At 44.6% G+C, this 20,504-nt stretch overlaps 1 protein-coding gene across 1 annotated transcript in view; it reads right to left on the minus strand.

The window, feature by feature from the left end:
• ush2a (Usher syndrome 2A (autosomal recessive, mild)) overlaps positions 1-20,504 on the minus strand; it is a 1,262,450-nt gene that overhangs the window by 70,355 nt on the left and 1,171,591 nt on the right. The window contains exons 84-88 of the mRNA XM_068045693.1: positions 20,439-20,451; positions 17,196-17,334; positions 16,898-17,089; positions 15,115-15,256; positions 11,108-11,429 (exon numbers count right to left, since the gene is read on the minus strand). Of these exons, the coding sequence (XP_067901794.1) occupies positions 11,108-11,429; positions 15,115-15,256; positions 16,898-17,089; positions 17,196-17,334; positions 20,439-20,451 (808 nt within the window). The remainder of the gene's footprint in view (positions 1-11,107; positions 11,430-15,114; positions 15,257-16,897; positions 17,090-17,195; positions 17,335-20,438; positions 20,452-20,504) is intronic.

Raw genomic sequence — 20,504 nt, forward strand, 5'->3', positions numbered from 1 at the left:
GGTTGTGGGATCACCCAGATCTGTCTATTGCATGCTGCTTCCATTGTTTGACATGCCAGTAGTCCTGTGTTGTAGATTCACCAGGTCCCATAGCACTTCATGGATGCCCAGTTTTGAGTTGTCAGATCTGTTCGAAATCTATCCCAGTTAGCACGGTGGTAGTGACACACAACACGATGACGGGTACCCTCAATGTGAAGACGGGGCTTCGTCTCCACAACGACTGTGCGGTAGTCACTCCTACCATACTGTCATGGACAGGTGCATCTGCGACAGGTAGGTTGGTGAGGACGAGGTCAAGTAGGTTTTTCCCTCTTGTTGGTTCCCTCACTACCTGCCGCAGACCAAATCTAGCAGCAATGTCCTTTAGAACTCAGCCAGCTCGGTCAGTAGTGATGCTACCAAGCCACTCTTGGAGATGGACATTGATGTCCCCCACCCAGAGTACATTCTATGCCTTAGCTACTCTCAGTGCTTCTTCCAATTGGTGTTCAACATGTAGAAACACTGATTCATCAGCCAAGAAAGGGCAGTAGGTGGTAATCAGCAGGAAGTTTCCTTGCCCATGTTTGACCTGATGCCATGAGACTTCATGGGGTCTGGAGTTAATATTGAGGACTCCCAGGGCAAATCCCCCCAACTGTATACCACTGTGCTGCCAACTCTGGTTTGCCATGTCGGTTCTGGTGCCTAGGTTGATGTCGGGTGGTCCGTCTGATTTCATTCCTCTTCTTAGACTTTGTAGCAGTTTGATACAACTGAGTGGCTTGCTACGCCATTTCAGAGGGCAGTTAAGAGTCAACCACATTGCTGTGGGTCTGGAGTCACATGTAGGCCAGACCAGGTAAGGATGGCAGATTTCCTCCCTTAAAGGACATTAGTGAACCAGATGGGTTTTTACAATAATCGACTGGTTTCATGGTCACCACAAGACTAGCTTTTTAATTCCAGATTTATTAACTGAATTCAAATTTCACCATCTGCCATGGTGTGATTCGAACCCATGTCCCCACAGCATTAGCCTGGGGCTCTGGGTTACTAGTCTAGTAACATTACCACAACGCCACTGCTTCCCCTGTCCTATTAATTTCTATCGGTGCTATTAATTCATTTTAATTTGTTGTGAATGCTTCACGCAGTCAGATATAATGCCTTTAGCTTTGACTTCTTTCTAATTTTCCCTGACGTCACCTTTGTCAGTAATATGCTATTACATTTGTTACTCTTTCTGTCCCTCCCTGGCCCACTCTGCTTGTTTTTACCCAAAACGTTGGTGTGCCCAGCCAAGTTTAAGTGGAGCCAGTCCCAACAGAATAGCTCCCTCTTTCCCCAGTACTGGTGCCTAAGACCCATGAAGCGAAACCCCTGTCTCCCACACCACTCTTTCAGCCATACATTTAACCTTCTAATTTGTTTATCCCTATGTCGATTGGCATGCGGCTCAGTTAACAATCCAAAGATTATTACCTTTGAGGCTCTTTTTTATTTGGACTTCCTTAAACTCTCTCAGTAGAACATCACTCCTAGTTCTACCTGTGACTTTGGTTCCTTCGTGGACCATGACAACTGGATCCTCCCCCTCCCACTCCAAGTTAGTCTCCAGCCATCTTTAACTCTGGCACCGGGCAGCGCCACAACCTTTGGAACTCTGGTCACAGCTGCAGAAAACAGTATCTGTTCCCCTGACTATACTGTCTCCTATCACTACCACCTTCCTTTTCACTCCTCCCCACTTGAATGGCCTCCTGCACCATGGTGCTATGGTCAGTTTGTCCACCCACCCTGCAGTCCTTGTTCTTATCCTCACAGGTAGCAAGTACCTCATATCTATTGGTCAGAGTCAAGGGCTCAGGCTTTACCAGCATTACATCCTGGATTCCCATACCTGCCTGACTCACAGTTACACTCTCATGTCCCTAACCATTGGCCAAACTCAAAAGTTCTACTTAATCTAAGGCGTGTGACTGCCTCCTGGAAAAAAAAACTCTCCCCCTCCCTGATGCCTCGCAATGTCTGCAGCTTGGACTCCAGTTCAACAACTCTGAGCCAAAGGTCCTCAGGCTGCAGATGTGGTTGTCCAGGATTGCAATGTTCTCCACAAACTCCCACATGCTGCAGTTACAGTACACCACCTGCCCTGCCATGTCTATCTAACCTTCTTTATTTATTAATTTGATTTGGTAATTAGCTTATCTCAGAAATGTCATTGATTATTTTAGTTTTATTAATTAATGTATTTTTATAGTTTAAGTTGCTAAATTTTTAGTCAAGTAGTAGCAATTTACAGATTCTAACTTAGAGAAAAAAAATGTAAAATGTTACGACCGAGGTGGGAGGAGTGCACTGTTTATTCTAGTCCCACTTCTCCATGGGTCACAATATATATTTAAATTTTCCCACTTACCGATACAGTCAATAATATACTCTAATTTCCCAGAATAAAACACACCAACCAGCTATCTTTAATAAACAACAAAATTATCAGTTTATTGTAAACCAAGTCTTAACCAATAATGAAGTAAAACATACACACAAATTGAAATATTAAAGCTCCTTATTTATCTTAGCCCCACACACAAATACATACACACTGGTTAACCGGAAAAATAAAAGGGTTTTTTGTTTAGCGCTGGAAAAAAAAAACAGGAAAAAAAAACTTAGGTTGAATACTTGATCATTCTTGAAGATAAAAAAAAATTTGGAAAGATGTTGTTTGTTTTGGTTTGGCATCCCAAATGCATTGATGGCTGTCACTGGGATTTTCTTAGAACAGTTCCTTCCAGGCAATGCTGAAGATCAGTTTGGGTAGGCTTTCCAAGAAATGCAGCTACAGAGGCTTCAAATAGGCCTTTCAGCAGAAATGCAGCAACAAGGGTTTCAGTTCCCACACATTCAATAAGCAAGGTTTCTTCTAACACAGTTGGAAATAGGAAACGGACACACTGGTCGGAACCTTGTTCAGCCGCCGTCAAGGTTGGCGGTAGGCAAAGGAAGCAGCGCCCGGCCTGCGCCGTCTGCATGTCGGTGAGCCGCTGCAATCTTCAGTGCGGTCGCGCATTTGAATGGACGGGGCGGCCCGCCTCACCGATCACATGGAGAGGGGTGTCCCATCTGTCACTGGCAATGGCATCAGCTGCCTGTGCGCAAGCGCTGACACCATTTCTAAAGGGCTTTGAGCCCTTCCAGGATTTATAAAGAAATCAATACACATTTCTGAAAACAATTGAAACCTGTATGTTTGGACCTTTCTCACCCCACCAATACCCACAATATTAAATACTTTCCCTCTCCACCCCAAAACACTTGTGTTTTCCAAATGACTGTTCCCCCCCTCAAAATGCACAAACTATCAACTTTACCCCTTCCTACCATCCACTCCACCAATGAGGGCCTTTTATCGCTGCTCCCCACCTCCCGAATAGGCAAAATTAACTGCTCCCCCTCCCAACCAGTGTGGCGCTTTGATTCCCTGTATGGGGATCGGAAGGCACAGAAGTACCAGCTAGCAGCACAAAGATTGCAACAGGACAGGAGGCACGGCAGGCTTGCAATTAGAGTCATAGCGTCATAGAGTCTAAGTTAAGGCACGTATTTAAATTTATCCAAATATGTAAATGCTGAGCCCGTTGCCAAGTGGCGGTGGGGTGGGGGGTGGCCACGAGGCCTCTCCACCTCCGTGAAGATCGGGCTGGGCCCTCACAGTGTCCGGGTCAGGTGCAGGCCTCCTCTGGAGCAAACTTCAGGCCTCCTCCGCCACGGACCCCGATGCTTGGTGGGGGGTGGGGGGGGGGACTAAATTCAACCTACTGTATGCAGGATTTGTTTTCAAGAGAAAGGGAGCTGAGCTGGGACTTCTTCTGGCAGGCAAAAAACAACTGTCTTTTGTAGCAGTTCAAACTGAAAGTAAAAACATTCCAGAAGTCAAGACTCCTGACATCTATAAATCTTGACTTGTCACTTCTTTGTAAACATCTCCCCAAGTCAAAAACAACCCCTGCTGGGTGATTATCCATAGCCAGGTGCCTTCTAGTAAGACTTGTTTACTAGCCAAATCCAGAAACCTTCTGGTGACTTTTAAAAAAACCACAAAGTTCAGCCTCTTCAAGATTCCACATAAATCAATGTTCATAATTCAACCATAAGTCCATAAAACAAATTTTACAAAAGAAATAGAAGCAATCTCGTAACAAAAAAAGTAAGACTAATCAATCACCTACGTGCTGTCCTGTGAAGTCCCTGCTTGATTGTTTTTTTGTTGACTTTGAAGCTCTGGCTCCCAACTCTCTGCTCTTCTCACTCTCTCGCAGGCCTGTTTTCTGGCCTTGTTTTCTTCTTGGTTGATCTTCGCTCTCCCACAGGTCCACTTTCGGGCTTCATTTTGTCCTTGGTCGTTCCCCTTGCTCTCCATACCAGGTCCACTCTCAGGCTTCATTTTATCCTTGGTCGCTCCTCTTGCTCCCCATACCAGGTCCAATCTCAGGACTTGTTTACCCTTTGTCGCTCCTCTGAGCCTTCAGCTGCATGAGGGACCTCCCCTCAACACCCCCATTAGCGTTATTTAAAGGGCCAACCATCCAACTTACAGGAGAGGTGCTTTTGACTTACTTTTGCTGTTGCAAATTTTGTGGAAGTACTGTGTTGTTTTCTTGGAGGAGTTTTGGTGACTTATAGGGGATTTTGAAGGGAGTGGTGCTGTATCCTGATAGGGAGGTCAGAGGAGTTTTCTGCCCTGTCAATAGAGTGCCTGCTTGAGTTATGGAGGCTGTAGTTGCAGACTATTTTTGGGCTGCAACATGACAAGGAAATGGAGCACAGGCAGCATTGAGGGGAAGCTGTGCACAGAAGGTTGAGGAGGAGGGATCTTTATCAAAGTTCCTACCCGCCAAGGGGCTTCAGGGAGCATTTTTCCCAGCTCCACCTCAGTCAAGAGCAATGTCTCAGGTGCCTATGATTCACCAAAGAGGTGATCACTGAACTATGACACCCCCTTCAACAGGGCCCACCTACACACAGGAGGGTGCAGACGGCACTGCCAGTGGCCGTAAAAATCACCATGGCACTCAATTTCTACGCCAGCAGATCCTGCCAAGAGGGAACAGGTGACATGGCCAATATTTCACAGTTTGCCATCATTACAGAATCAGGGAAGTAACAGAGGTCCAATACACCATGACTGGGGTAATCATAGTCTTTCATTTTACCAGAGAGAAGCAAGAGGAGTGGGCACGTGGCTTTTCCAGGCTAGCAGGATTCCCAAGGCAGCCATCGGCAGCACACACATGGATCTGCAGGCCCCATATATTAACAAGGTGATGTACCACAACTGCAAGGACAACCACTCCATCAATTTGCAGTTGGTGTGCTTTCATGCACAGTGCAATATGTGTATAATGAGAGCCATGCAGGCCAAGGATCGTCCTGGAGCAAACCATCGATGTTCCAAACCAATAGTTCTACTACCTAGATCACTCAACCGGAGCCCTCCAATACTCACGGGAGAGGGAGTCCAAGTTCATGATGGTCTGTTGCATCCTCCACAACCTTGTTATGATGAGGGTTCAGCCCTTGCCAACAGGCATTTCGAAGCCACCTGGAAAGAAGGAGGAGAAGAGGAGGAGGAGGAAGAGGAGGGAGGAAGAAGGCATCTGGGAACCCATAGCTCTGGACGGGCTGTCCATGAGTAGATACTGAAGTTCCCATAAGATGTCATCAAATCGTCACAATCACTCCGCAATTCCCAACCTTCCAAACCAACACCTACATACCATCACAGCATCGTCTTGGCCAAAATCCTGAAATAAAAGCCACCAACGAAACAACCATTCCATAGCATCTTTATCCAACAACAGATCCAATAACACAAACAAAACTGAACTATTCACTTTTGTGCCTTCTCAGTGCCTGCCTTGTGGGTGCCTTTGCTTGTCTTAGTGCTGCTATGCATTGCTACCCCAGTAGACCACAGTAGCTACAGAATGGCTGCTGGAAGGCTGCTGACTTTCAGTGGGGGAGACTTCAGATGGACTTGCAGGATGACTTCAAGCAGCTCTAGGCTTTGGGGCCCAGCTTAGGACTGCACCACCTTGGCATGGGCAGCAGCAGTCTGGGCTGGCTGGCTGAGAAGCAATAGTGGTGGAGTGACATTAGGGGAAGCATCTCTCATCCTGAGAGAAGACAGCAGGTTCATGCACCACAGACCCGCTGTCACTCCCACAAGCAGTGCCTCAACAATTCTAATAATCTGTTGGAAGACAGATTGCTGGCTTGGTGTGAGAGCTTGCATACCCCTCTGAGCACTTTGCAGCCATGGTAGCAGCAGTCAGAGCCTGCATGACAGTTAGCATGGATTTCATGACCTCAGACTGAGCTTCCACTGCTGCACTGAGACATTGGGTGGCTTCTGCTTGTGCTGCAATGGAAACTGAGACATCGATCACCAGACATTGCATCACGGGTAGATCCGCAAGTGATGTCATGGAGTTGGACACCATTTTCACACTAGAAAGAATGGGCTCTAAGCTCTATGCAAAGCTGTGTGCCAAGTTGGAGCCAGACTCTTCCATGTTCCTTGAAAGTGAAAAGGCTGTCTGACAAGCCTGTCAATTCATCAAGCATCTCGGTTTACATGACCATCACTGACCTCCTGTATGCCACCTCATTGTAGTCCTCATCTGTGTCCCCTTATCTGTGACTTCGCCCTCTGGTGGGCTGGCATGCTAAGTATCCTTTCCCCCGGACTTCTTGCATCCCACATGCCCAATGACTCAACAGGTGCAGATCCTGACTCTATACTACCCTCAAACTTATACACAGTTCCAGAATCTGAGCTAGTGGCTGAAAATGTCAGATCAAGTGTGCTTCTTCATTAGAGATCAGGTGTAGCTCCTGCCGTTCATGATGAGGCTGCAGTGGCTGGTCAGGCAGCAGTTCTTGGATATCTGAAAGCATAAATGCAGAAGGGGAGGGTTGGGGTGAGGGAAGTGGGGTGGTGAAGTAGAAAGCAAGAGGCCCTGGTCATAACATTTGCACCTTGTACTTCACACCAAATAGGAGGATGAGAGTGAGAAGCGGCGCTAGATAGCAGGATGAGGATTAGGTGGGATTTGAGAAGTGGTAGAAGGCAGGAAGATACCATCAAACTGAATGTTCTTGGTGATGCCGGATTCAACAGACTCTATCACACCATCCCCATGATGGGTAGCACCATCTCGTCCAGAAGGTTCAGAAGATCAGGCATGCCTGTCCCACTCCAGTTCTGTTCTGCTCCCTTCTGTTATGGGCCACTGTGTCCTGCACAAGAGAGGGAAGAATATCAGTTATTGTGTTGCAATGTGTTTGGATGATGTGCCTGCCATGGATGAATGGCTGGAGGTATGTGGAAGCAGCAGGAGGGGGGTGTGAGGCTTGCAGCATTGGTAGGGGTGTAAGGGTGAGGTGGAGTATTTGAATGTTAGACCTGAGCCCTGATTGTTAGAGATTGCTGATAGGTGAGTGAGGGGAGTGTGGTGCATTGAGCAGTGTGAGATGTTGGTGGAGTGGTGGGTAGGAGATGTCATGTGAAGATGCAGTCATTTGACCACTCGTGTGAGGCCAGTGAACTTCTTCCGGCACTGCTGCTTGGGCCAAGACTTGGAGAATTGACTCCCTGGCGAGCTGCTCCCATTCCCTTTCGAGAGCGTGCCTTGAGGGCCTCCTAGCCCCCTGCAGAAACATTGTTTCTCTCCTCCTTTCCGCCTCCTGCACTAATGCCTCCAGCGCCATATCGGAAAACCTGGGAGCCCTCTTGCTTGCCTGTTGTTCCACTTGGTGTGCTTCTCCATACAGCCAATTTTCCCACAAACAGTCAGCAGCAGCTTCAATGTAATGAGTGGAGTTTCCCTTTAAGAGAGGCAGGCTGCTTTTAGGGCATGCAGCCTAGCTGAAACACGTACTAGTCATGCTCACTGCTGGGTCCTCTTTCGAGTGTCCAGCCAGTCTGCAGCAGGTTCTGGGCAGGTCTGCATGCTGCAATCCTTGAAATGAGGAGATCGCATGAAGTTTGCATGCCACTTGCCTCAATGGGATCGAGCATATAGTAATCACGCATCATGACTCCCGCAGCCAAAAATAGGTCTAATCCAATTTTCCCCCTAAATCTTTAACCGCCTTAGTCAGAAAATTAGCCTAACTCCTTCAGGAAAGGCTTGACATCTGCAAAAATAATATTCAAAAAATTATTTTTATTTAAAGAATTATGCAATATGTCCACTTGCATGTGATTTGATTAATTCTAGTTTACAACACTATTTATTTCACAAACTTTGTCTGTATTAAGTAATAAAAACTAAATACATAGAGAATTGCAGACTTCACCATCAGAATGATTATGATTATTGCAACGCAGTAACCAGAATGTTACTGTATTTCTGTTTTAACTGATATTTGCACATTTCGTAAGCTTTGGTTATCTGGAACGGAGCGAAAAAAACTCCTGGCACTTATTTGCCTACTGCTCAAGTCTATGTATTAGCAGATCAGTTAAGGACCAGCTATGATAATATTAATTAAGATGTACAGAGTCTGGACAAACTCACCCTGTCCTGACTGAGAGGCACAGTATAGCAATGGTTTTACTTGTGCACTGAATAGCATAGAACAGGATGTGGCCTGACAGAAGAACATGTGCCTCATGAATTTGATCATGTTAGTTTCTGGAGAAAAGAAAGAGTTAGAAAAATTGCATTTGGTTAATAATGGGTATTCTACATATTTCCCATGCTTCAGCAACCTTAATTCAGCTAGTGCGAGTTATCGCTAGATTTGAATTTCTGCATAAAAGGGGCAGAGTTCTAATGTTGTAGTATCATACTCTGATATAGAATAGAGCATCTTCATCCTTTTCATTGGTGGTCATGGCTTTGGACTGTACAGAATTCAGAAGCAAGATTTTTTTTCTCTGTATTTTTCCAAACAGGACTGCAATATTTAATTCCTGGTTTAAATACACTTTGTAGAACATTAAACTTACATTCAAGCTTTTTTAAGTATTCCCACCCTTTGACCAGCACTTCCAGGCATCAGCATGATTGTTTGACCCACCAAACACTCGATGCGATTACCAAGATAAAAAGCTAAATGTTTGAAACTAGACATTTTGCAGTCTCTACAGAGTAGGGGTGAATGGTCAACATCACACTAATTTTTTTCTTAAAATTACTGATTTAGTCTTCTCAGCATTGAAATTATTTAACTCTGTCTTGATGTGCCTGTAGTTATTCCATCTGGTATTAGAGATGAGGACATAATTATCCTATAAAGAGCATTGTTGTATGCAAAGAGAACAAAACTGCTTTTGATAACATCCACTAGATCCCCGATGAAGACAAAAATCAAAGTAAGTCCAATACGTTCTTGAAAAGACTCCTGCATAGATGCTGCAATAAAATGGTCACTTCTCATGACCCAGTAGTTGTATTGATTGAGAATTCAGAGACAACTCGACTTTAAAAAAAAAGACTTGCATTTATAAAGTGCCTTTCATGACTCAAAGCGCTTTACAGCCGATGAAGTTCTTTTGAAGTGTAGTCAGTGTTGCAATGTAGGAAACACAGCAACCAATTGTGCACAGTAAGCTCCCACAAACAGCAATGTGATAATGACCTGATAATCTGTTCTTGTGATGTTGATTGAGGGATAAATATTGACCAGGACTTGTCACAAAATAACATTTTCCCAAAAACTAGGGATGCTATACCTCCTTAAAGGTTCTAGAAATATTGAGAACTACTGCATTAATATTGTGCTGAGCACAAAATTATTTCCTATCTGGATCATTAGTTTGAAAGCATTAAAGGCCAACCTATTTGTTCTGAACCAAATTAGTGACAAAAGAGCATGTTGTTGTGATTGAGATGTTACAACAGTTTCTCATTTTCTATGTTTCACTTTTTCACTTTCATCACATGAATCACAAAAGGTTAGTATGCAGGTACATGAATCATAAAAGATTAGTATGCAGGTACAGCAAATGATTAGGAAGGCAAATGAAATGTTGGCATTTATTGCAAGAGGAATCAAGTATAAAAGTAGGGAAGTTTTACTGCAGCTGTACAAGACCTTGATGAGTCCACATCTGGAGTACCGTGTACAGTTTTGATCTTATATGAAAAAGGATATATTGCATTAGAAACAGTTCAGAGAAGGTTCATTCGACTAATTCTGGGGATAACGAGCTAATTTTATGAAGAAATGTTAAACAGGTTGGGCCTATACCCACTGGAGTTTAGAAGAATGAGATGTGATCTTATTGAAATATATAAGAATCTGAGGGGATTTGATAGAGTAGATAGCGGGAGAATGTTTCCTCTTGTGGGGCAGACTAGAACTAGGGGACACAGTTTAAGAATAAGAGGTCTCCCTTTCAAGACGGAGATGGGAGAATTTTTTTTTCTCAAAGGGTCGTTAGTCTGTGGAATTCTCCTCCCCAGAAAGCAGTGGAGTCTGGGTCATTGAATTTATTCAAGGCTGAGGTAGATAGATTTTTGATAGACAAGGGAGTCAAGGGTAATGAGGGGCAGACAGGAAAGGAGTTGAGACCACAACTAGATCATCCAAGCTCTCATCGAATGGCTGAGCAGTCTCGAAGGGCCAAATGGCCTGCTCCTTCTCCTAAATCCTATGTTCCAATATTTTCTATGAGCCATGATACAATCAGTAGTAGGAATACTGATCTGTTTTTTATGGTCTGTTTTTAATTCCTTATTGTGAAGGGGAATAATATTTTGTGGTTCACACCTCAGAACAAATAAAACAAATTGGCAGGCAGAGTTAAAATAAATGCGTCAAGGATGCTGATAATTCCTGAGATAGATCTGTGAGAATCTGGCTAGCTATGTGGCTGGTGATTTCTAGAATCAAGCTTTTGAAGAAGATGTTTAACTTTTATGTGCTTGACCTTGGTTCAGCTCATTGGGTTCCTCAATTTCCTTGGAGTATGAGGCACCTGATCTTAGATTTTGGATGACCTTACTATAATTACTGTTAAATAACACACTGTTAAATGCAATTAAAAAAATAAATGCAGTCAAGATTCAAATGATGATGCAACTGATAAAAAACTGTTTCTCACCTGATATTCATATTCAGTATAAGGAAGCAACGCTGTATCTTGAAATAATGTGGAGGAACCATTGTAGACAAGGACTAGCTCTGTATCCATTGATGGATATGTTATGTGCCTTCTGTACAGTTCATAGTACAATATCTCACCATTGGGCTGTTTGGGTATGGTCCATGCTATTAAAAATACCAGCTGGATTCCTTTTGGGTCAGTCTGCAATTCAATGACAGGCATAGGCTGCATGGTTGGTGGAGCTTCCAGAGTTCGTGCTGAGGCCCATTCACTGGAAGCACAGCCAAGGACTGTGCAAGCTTCAGTGCGCACTTCATACCTTTGGGGGAAAAAAATCAACAAGATTAGTTTATATATAGAACATATCAAAGACTTGGAACCAATTAATTTTTCCCCAATGTTTTCTGTGTTCAGAGTTCCCCATTTGTTAAATGTATATGCTACTATTGTATTCAAATCAACACATACAGAATTTCTCTCTGTTTTTGAAGTTTTGTGAGCACTTACTAATCCAGAAAAATCAGTTTACTTTCCAATCAAACTTGCACAGTGGGTTAATCAGCTATTTTGCTCTGTTTAATAATTTGCAGTAAAGTAGGCAAGTGTAAAAACTGTGTAATGTCAGAGGAAACAAACCATTTGTCCAGAAAGGCCTAGATTCTGCACTGGACTCATGTTGTCTTTCAGGAATGTGGCAGAAACTTCTTCGGGAGCCATTATGCCGGTTCCCAGCTCACCTTGCCACTTACAGCATTCCACCAGAAGTGACATTAGATAAATACCATAATTAGATTCAACTGATGGGAATATATCACACAATATGTTTCCCATCTCCCAGACTTGCCCCGTACCTAATCTCTACTTTCCCCTCCAGGTGGATGCAGAGAGTCCACCTCAAGAAACACAAATAACCCTCATCCAAGAAATTCAGCTCAGGTCAGGGACACATCCTTGTGGCGCCACTGAAGATGAAGTGGGATTCCTCAAATGTGGAAAGTCCTGGTCAGTTAGTTTAAGGGAAGGAAAGATTTCAAAGTAACAGTACAGCAGGGATAGAAATGAAAAGTAAAGAAAAGAACTTGTATTTACATAGAGCCTTTCACCACCAAAATGTTTTACAGCCAATGAAGTACTTTTGAAGTGTTATCACTTTTGTAATGTAGGAAAGGTGGCAGCCGAAAACCACACAGCAAAATCCCTCAAGTAGGAATGTGATAATAACCAGATAATCAGCATTTTTGGTGATGTTGGTTGAAGGATAAATATTCAGGGAATAGAGACTTTTTTGTCAGAACATAGGGATATAGTGGTCATTGGCAAGTGTACTATAGTGGAACAGGAGGGGGGAAAAGAAAAAGCAGACTGAGAACAGAGAGCATATAGGAGGGCACAACAAGCAGCCTATCTTACCCCGGACAACAAGTGTGCCGCATTAGCTACCTTGATAGAAGAGCAATGTCTGAAAAGCCTTAAACTAACTAGACAGGTTTTGATTTGGATCACAGGGACCCTCCAGATATTTCAGGATTAGTTATTTTGTTTGTTTTCTGAGCATGCTTTATTTTTTGCAAAATGAAAGAATTACAAGTGAATGAATTTTATTAAGTTGTGCAGTGGTAGTGGTGTATGTACTTAATGTGATTTTCAGGCACATTTGCTTATTATGTGCTATGAATGTCTCCCTGTTACTAAGTGGTCTTGAAGCTAATGGTGTAGAACTGGTGTTTGGTTGCATAATAAATTGATGAGCTGAATGGGATACATAAGGGTCACTATCTGCATTTGTGATTAACCCTAATGGAACTGTATCAGTACCAGAGGCCTCCTTTGCTGGAATACTACTGGCTCATTGTTTTCAGTGATAGCAACTGATACTTGTTCAGGGATACATGATAGCAGAAAACTGCCTAAACCATGAATATCAATTGGCTGCTCTTGTGATACTTCATGCATGATACTACTGGGGGGCTTCATGAATGTGACAATTGTATATATCTTCATAAAGAGAGATAAATCATGCTGTGGAAACTATCAAGGTTTTTCCCTTTTGTCCTTAGCAGGGAAAATCCTGACACACTTTCTCCTGAATCGCCTACTTCCTGTGGCTGAGGAAATCCTCCCAGGGACACAGTGTAGATTTAGACCTTCCAGAGGAACCTCTGACATGGTCTTTATTGCCCGACAAATCCAGGAAAAATGTTGAGAACAACACCAGGAACTCTTCATTGCATTCATCGACCTGACCAAAGCATTTGACTCAGTAAATCGCGAGACTCTGTGGATTGTGCTCTAAAGATTTGGATATCCAAGAAACTTCATCACAATCCTGCAATTGCTCCATGATGATATGACTGCAACTGTCTTGAGTGGGAGATCTGAAACAGATGCCTTTAAAATCCGGACCAGGGTCAAGCAAGGCTGTGTGATAGCCCCCATACTATTTACAATCTACCTGACAGTGGCTACTCACCTTATGAAAGATCAACTGCCTTCTGGTGTGAGTATTAAATACTGCCTAGATGGAAAACTCTAACCTCAGTTGCCTCCATGCCAAAACTAAACTGACCATTATAGACATACATGATCTATAGTTTGCGGATGACTGCAGTGTTGTTACCCACTTTGCACCAGATTTGCAAGCCGCTCTCAATCTCTGCGTACAAGGGACTCGGCCTGTCCTTGAATATTGCCAAAACAAAACTCATATATCAACCCACACGTGGTCAGCCAAATATTCCACCTCCCATATATGTTGAAGGAGAGATTTTGGAATATGTTGAGCACTTCTCAAACCTTGACAGCCACCTCTCTCAAAAGGCCAGCATTGATGAGGAGATCCAACACTGGATCAGCTGCGCCAGCTCAGCCTTCTACAAACTACGGCAGCGAGTGTTTGAAAACAAAGACCTCTGCGAGAAGTCCTAATCTACAGAGCAGTTGTTGTCACCACACTCCTGTACTGCAGAAAGACCTGGACTGTGTATCAGTGACATATAGTGCTAGAGAAATTCCATCAGCAACGCCTCCCACAAGCATTCAGGCAAAACTCCTTCAAAACCATCTTTGATGGACTGGACACTGAGGGCTGGATTTTGTGCGGGAGGCAGGGCTTCCGGCACTGGGCTAATAAGGTGGGGGGAGCTCGCCTCTGCATTTTTCACCACCACACCACCCCACCTGCCACCGGAGTGATCCTCCAGTCTTTTGGGGCCAAAGTTTAAGGAGGCAGGATCCCTGTCCCTTTAAAGACTTTATAGGGACGGGGATCCCGCCTCCAAGAGCTGCCAGCCAATCACAGGTCCGGCAGCTCTGCTGTACTGGCGGTGCCACTGGGAGCGGTGGTCACTGCCGGTACTGCAGAGGCCTCAGACCCAGGTCCAGTGCTGGAACCCCAGAGAAGAGGTAGGTGAGGGAGGAGTGGGCCCACGAAGCAGGGACCCCCCCCAAGCCCGCAGGGAGGGCTCATTTGACAAGACATCCTCCCCATGCGGTGGAGACCGCACCCCCCTCCCCACAGTGGTAGCCACTTAAAGGCCTCAACTGGCCTCTGGGTGGGGAGGCTGTCATCAGCCTATCCCGCTCCTGGGAGAATAGGAACCAGGAATCCCGGCATTGGGTTCTGTGGCGGGCGATGTTGCCCCTATTCTATGGCACCACCGCACCTCCCGCCACAAAACCCACTCTTGGGATGAGAACAAGATTTGACCCTGTGCCTGGATGGCCAAAAACCATCTCCCCTGCCAGGTCTTGTTTTCCCAACTGTTAAATGGCCAGCGTTCCTTGGGAAGACAAAGAGGATGCTTTAAAGACACTCTGAAACTCTTTGAAGTGCAACAGAATTAACATTGATGACTGGGAGGAGCTTACTACCAATCATTCAAAATGGTGACAACTTGTCCATCAAGCTGCATCATCCTTTGAGTCCAAATGTCTTAATGACGAGACAGAGCAGTGGCAGAGAAGGAAAGTAAAGGAAGCAAATTCTGCACTCCAGATCCCACTACCTTGTGGGACATCCTGCCCCATGTGCCCAAAGGTCCGTGCGTTGAGAATTGGCATGTTCAGTCACCTGAAGACCCATGGCAGAATCTCGTGACCTTGAATAGACGTCATCCTCAAATCGAGGGACAGCCGCTGCCGCCATCTCTTCATGATACATGTTGTTTTGTGTGAGCATAACATGGTGGACATCTATGCTGTCTTGAAATTTTCTCTCATTTTCCTACGTCTGTTCTTGAAGTCAGCGATAGTTGCAATGAAAACATGCATGAAAGAAGCTACAACTGTGCTTATGACATGCGCAACAGAGGTCAGCACTTCAGATGCCACAGTTGTTGCTACAACTTCACAGGCAAACTGCATATTTTCTCAAACTAACAAGACTATTTGCCATTGTGTAATGTATGACAGCAAGCATCTCATCAAAATGGACTTGGTGTTGCCTCACCTCCATGACTCATGCAGCTCAGGTGGGATATTCAGTATGCTGCAACTCCGTCATTTACTACCTGGTTCTCATCAATATCCACCGTTACTCAATGCCTAATCAAAATTGCACAATATGGATCTATGTTCAAGTGGAGGTGGTGACAATTGGTGCTTGGGTGAGTGGTGTCTGGCTCTTCTTATTTTGAGAACAGAACAGATAGAACATTACATTTGCACAAGCACTTATCTACTCAAGCATTGTGTTGTCATTACATATATAATTATCCACCTCTGTATCATCAATATATATAGATTACATTCACAATATAAAATATGTCATTGTTATAGCACCACCAGAAGTTTTGAGCATCGTTCCAAACTCCACACTGCCAATATATTCCAGGTTTTCCCTCCCATATAGCTAACACCCCTTCATATGGAATGGGTTTTTTTCTGGTTATATGGTCTACCATCTGATTTGTTGTGCTTTGCTGCTTTGTTGTGCTAGTTTTACATAATAAGAAAATGGGACAGAGATAAAACAAATATTTTGGGTGTGAAATTTGGATCTGTAGCACCACAGGAGACGCTACTACAGAAACCAAAAGCCCTTCTATTGGGTTGTGCTGAGCCGCTTGCCACTTCCGACAGGGTCCGCTCAGCATTCCATGCTGAGAAGGGTGCTTACACAGACATCTCCTGTGTGTGCTGCTGCTGTCATGATGTCACTCAGCCCTACAGGCTGATGTGATGTTGAACTTTCAAATTTGGACCACACAGGCTCATTGTACGTATGCACTTGTCACTCACCAAAGAACATGCATTCAGCTTCAAGAGGGACCCAGCACCAGGGTTATTTAAAGGACTAGGCACCTAACTTACAGGTAAGGCAATTTATAATAACCTCTGTTAATGATAAGTTTCTAGGAGTACTTTGGAGTGTTTTTGGAGGTTTTGTGGTGAGTTCCTGAATTTGGCAGGGTGTGTTGTTGCATCCTCACAGGGAGGACAAAGGATTTGGTGACTTGTCCACACAAAGGCTGCAGCAGGTATGGGGGCTGCAGTTGCAGTGCTGCTGGGTTTGTAAGACAACAGAGAGATGAAGCAGAGGCTGTGGTGAGAGAAAGCTCTGTACAATGCCCTCTGTCAAGTTGGAGCCGGACACTCCATGCTTTCTGACAGTGACAGGAGGCTGTTCAGCAGGCCAACACTTCGGTGTGCAGGTTTCTTAGTGTTCTTCTGTATGTCACCCCATCGCGGTCCTCATCTGAGCCCTCTGCAGCAGAACGCGTCTGTGAACACGCCCTCCGGTGTGGTGGCACATGAACTACCCTTTCCCCCGGCGTAGCTGTAGCATACTTGTGCCCGGTGACTCACCAAGTGCCAATCCCAACTCTGTGGTAGCCTCTAAGGTATGTGCATTGCCAGTATCTGAGCTAATGGCTGGTAGTGTCAGGTCAAGTGAGAGGGTCTCTTCATCAGTGCTGCACTGTTGCTCTCTCTCCTTCTCCTGGGCCTGCTGTGGCTGGGCAGGTGGCAGTTCTTGGGTGTCTGAAAGCAGGAAATCAGAAGGGAATGGTTGGAGTTTGCGCATCATGCCAGATAGCAAGATAAGGGTGAGCTGGGAGTTGAGGATGAGCATAAGGCAGTAATATACCATTGTCCTCAATATTCCCAGCAATACTGCATGCCATGGGCTCTGACACAGCAGGGCCCATAATGCAGAGAATTATCTCCTCTGTAGAGCTCAGGAGATGTAAGTTCTGCTCTGCTTCCTTATATTGTGCCACCTTGTCCTGCAAGAGAAGTGGAAGAATGTCAGTGATTGTGTAGCACTGTGTTTGGGTCATATGCCTGCTACAGCTGAATAGCTGAATGTATGTGGAAGCAGTGAGAGCTGAGGGCAGGGCCAGCAAAATTGGAATGTGTGTGAGGGTGAGTTGGAGTATTTGGATGTTAGGTGTGAGTCCTGTGTGCCAGGGTGCTGCTGATGGGTGAGTGATGGAAGTTTGGTGCTTTGAGCAGCATGAAAGGCTACTGCTGTGGTGGGTAGGAGATGTCATGTGAAGATGCATTCACTGACTGACCTTAACTACCCTTGTGACATTATTAGACTTTTTGTGGTACTGCTGCCAGGTCCTTGGGGCCAATTCACCAGGAATTAACCTCAATGGCCACTTGCTCCCAATTCCTTCTGAGGATGGCCCCCCACAGAACCATGGCATCTCTCCACCTCCATCACTAAGGCCTCCAGCACCACATCCGTGAACTTGGAGCCCTTTCTCTGCCCTGGTGTTTCATTTTTTTGTTTAGAATTTCAGCAATAGCATTCAGCAGCAGCCTCCTGTAATTCACTGCATTTTCCCTTTAAGAGGAACAGACTGTCTTTAAGAAGAGAAGGCTGGCTGCACTCCATATTATTAGCACTGCTGCTTGGCCCTCTGTTGAGCATTGAAGCAGCCAGCAGCATGGGACTGTAATGCTTCCCAAAAGTGCAACTATGAAAAAAAACAAACTCAAACTGAAGAATTATAAAAACTGGTTTTCCTTTTTTTCAAAAATGGACAATGCTGCAAAAGATGGATGAATGTGTATTCAAACCCTACCTCACCTGAAAACCACTTACCCCTTTTCCTCTCTACCTATCTCTTCTTGTGTGTGTGTGTGTGTGTATACGAGTGAATGCGTGAGTGGATGCAGTTGAGACAATTTCAGTTTAAGGCATATTGCTCAATAAATAATTAATCCTCTGTTTTAAACCTACAAGAAAACCTGACGCTGTCTGTTCATTTGACAAATAAATCACAAAGGGGTTAAACCATAATAACAAAAAAAACACTTGCTGCGGTCAGGTGGGAGTTGACCAGTGGGAAACACCCACATCCCTCACCATGTGGCCAGAACAGGACCCATTCTGATCAAAGTTACAATCAGGTAATTGAGGAGGCAGCACCAAATTTGCATGCTGTCTATCTCCACCTCTCGTCGAGAATTTATGGGCGGCACAGTGGCGCAGTGGTTAGCACCGCAGCCTCACAGCTCCAGGGACCCAGGTTCAATTCTGGGTACTGTCTGTGCGGAGTTTGCAAGTTCTCCCTGTGACCGCGTGGGTTTTCGCCGGGTGCTCCAGTTTCCTCCCACCGCCAAAAACTTGCAGGTGATAGGTAAATTGGCCATTGTAAATTGCCCCTAGTGTAGGGAGGTGGTAGGGAATATAGGATTACTGTAGGGTTAGTATAAATGGGTGGTTCTTGGTCAGCGCAGACTCAGTGGGCCGAAGGGCCTGTTTCAGTGCTGTATCTCTAAATAAAGTAATTGTAAGCCCCATGCACAAGAAGTGGCATGGACCAACTTTTAGCCCTTCGTGCCTGTTTTCACAGTAGAAGACAAAAACAAACAGAAACAGTGGGGAATCAAGGATCTAATGTGAGCTAGGAACTTAAAGTAATTAATATTAGTAAAGAAGACATACTGGAGAAATTAATGGGACTGAAAAAGCCCCTGGACCTGATGGCCAACATCCTTGGGTTCTAAACGAGGTGGCTGCAGAGATAGTGGATGTCACTGACAGCTCCAAACAAATGAACAGATCTTGCTAGACTGCATGACATCAGCTCATTCCTCTAATTATCTGATGCTCTGGACATGTCACTTATGACACACTTTGGAGTGCCAAGATCACAATGTTGCTAATGAAGGGCTGCTGGCTGATCATTGTGCACTGGGCAGTTGTATAGCATGGGGAAAAAGGTAGGTGGAATGGGGGCAGTGACAGCATCGGGGGAGGGACCAATGGAAAGAAAGACGTGTATTTATATAGCGCCTTTCACAACGTAGGATGTGAGGAGTAGGGTTGTGGGGGGGGGGCATGGGTGGGGAAGGGGGCAAGGTTGGGGGGGGGGGGTGGTAATGGGTATGGACAGCAACAACACCTGAATTGCTTTCATGTTGTTTCAGCATCTCCTCTTTAAAAAGTCAATATACAGCTACAGTGTATTAGGGGGAAGCCATATAATTTGCATGCAGCCTAGTGCAAAGGCTCACATTACTCTTTGCAATCACTACCTACATTGCAGTATGCTGCGTGCTTTGGACAGATTGCAAACATCAGACCTCTGTGTCCAAAATATGGAGTGTCCACCATCATATTTATAATGTTATGCAGTATGAGCATGCATAGCGAGTATTCAAAAGGCTATAAGTTTGTTGGAATGGTGGGTGGAGCAGAATAAAAGAGTAACAGGTTAACTGGAAACACTTTGTGACATGGATACTTGGGGCAGCTACTTGGCATAGAAAGCAGTTCAGGAACCTTACCTCGGCAGTTTCATCAGGTCTGCCATCTTTTTCTGGGTGTAATAGTAGCATTCACCATGTTAGCTGCCAGGTTTATTGCCCAAGTCTCTTCTATGGAGATCATCTTTCAGTGTCAAAGAGAGCTCAGCCCTTCTCACCATCTGGAGCTTGAGTTATAGCTTCACAGATGCAAATCTGGTGTTGCAAGGACCTAGAAATTTTCCAGCTCAAACCCCTTCTTTTCTGTTGTAGGTGAGAATGCTGATATTTGAATACCTGTTGCAGCTTTTTAAATCAGCAGCAGTTGTGGAATTGTGAATGCTGCACAGGGCTGCACATTGTGCAATTGAGAGCTTGAAATTAATAGTCAAAACATGCAAACCCTACGTATCTGGAGTAAATGGTATTTCATAACAGTTAACAATGCAACAAAGCATTGCACCATTTATCCCCATTCTGCCCACAAACTGGAATTCCCAAGCTTATATTTCAAAATTATGTAGTCAACAGTGCATAGAATGAATTCTCATGTAACAAATGTTTGTTGCAATGGATTGTGGATCAGTAACTGCCTTGTTAGCTGTGCTTTATGAGTACCTCTTACCTGAACCTCTGTTCTGGAAAGAAACAAAATCAGAAAACTATTATTTTTAACCAAAGTATTCAAAAA

This window comes from Heterodontus francisci, chromosome 13 (genome assembly GCF_036365525.1).
Source record: "Heterodontus francisci isolate sHetFra1 chromosome 13, sHetFra1.hap1, whole genome shotgun sequence".
In the NCBI taxonomy this organism is placed as follows: Eukaryota; Metazoa; Chordata; class Chondrichthyes; order Heterodontiformes; family Heterodontidae; genus Heterodontus; species Heterodontus francisci.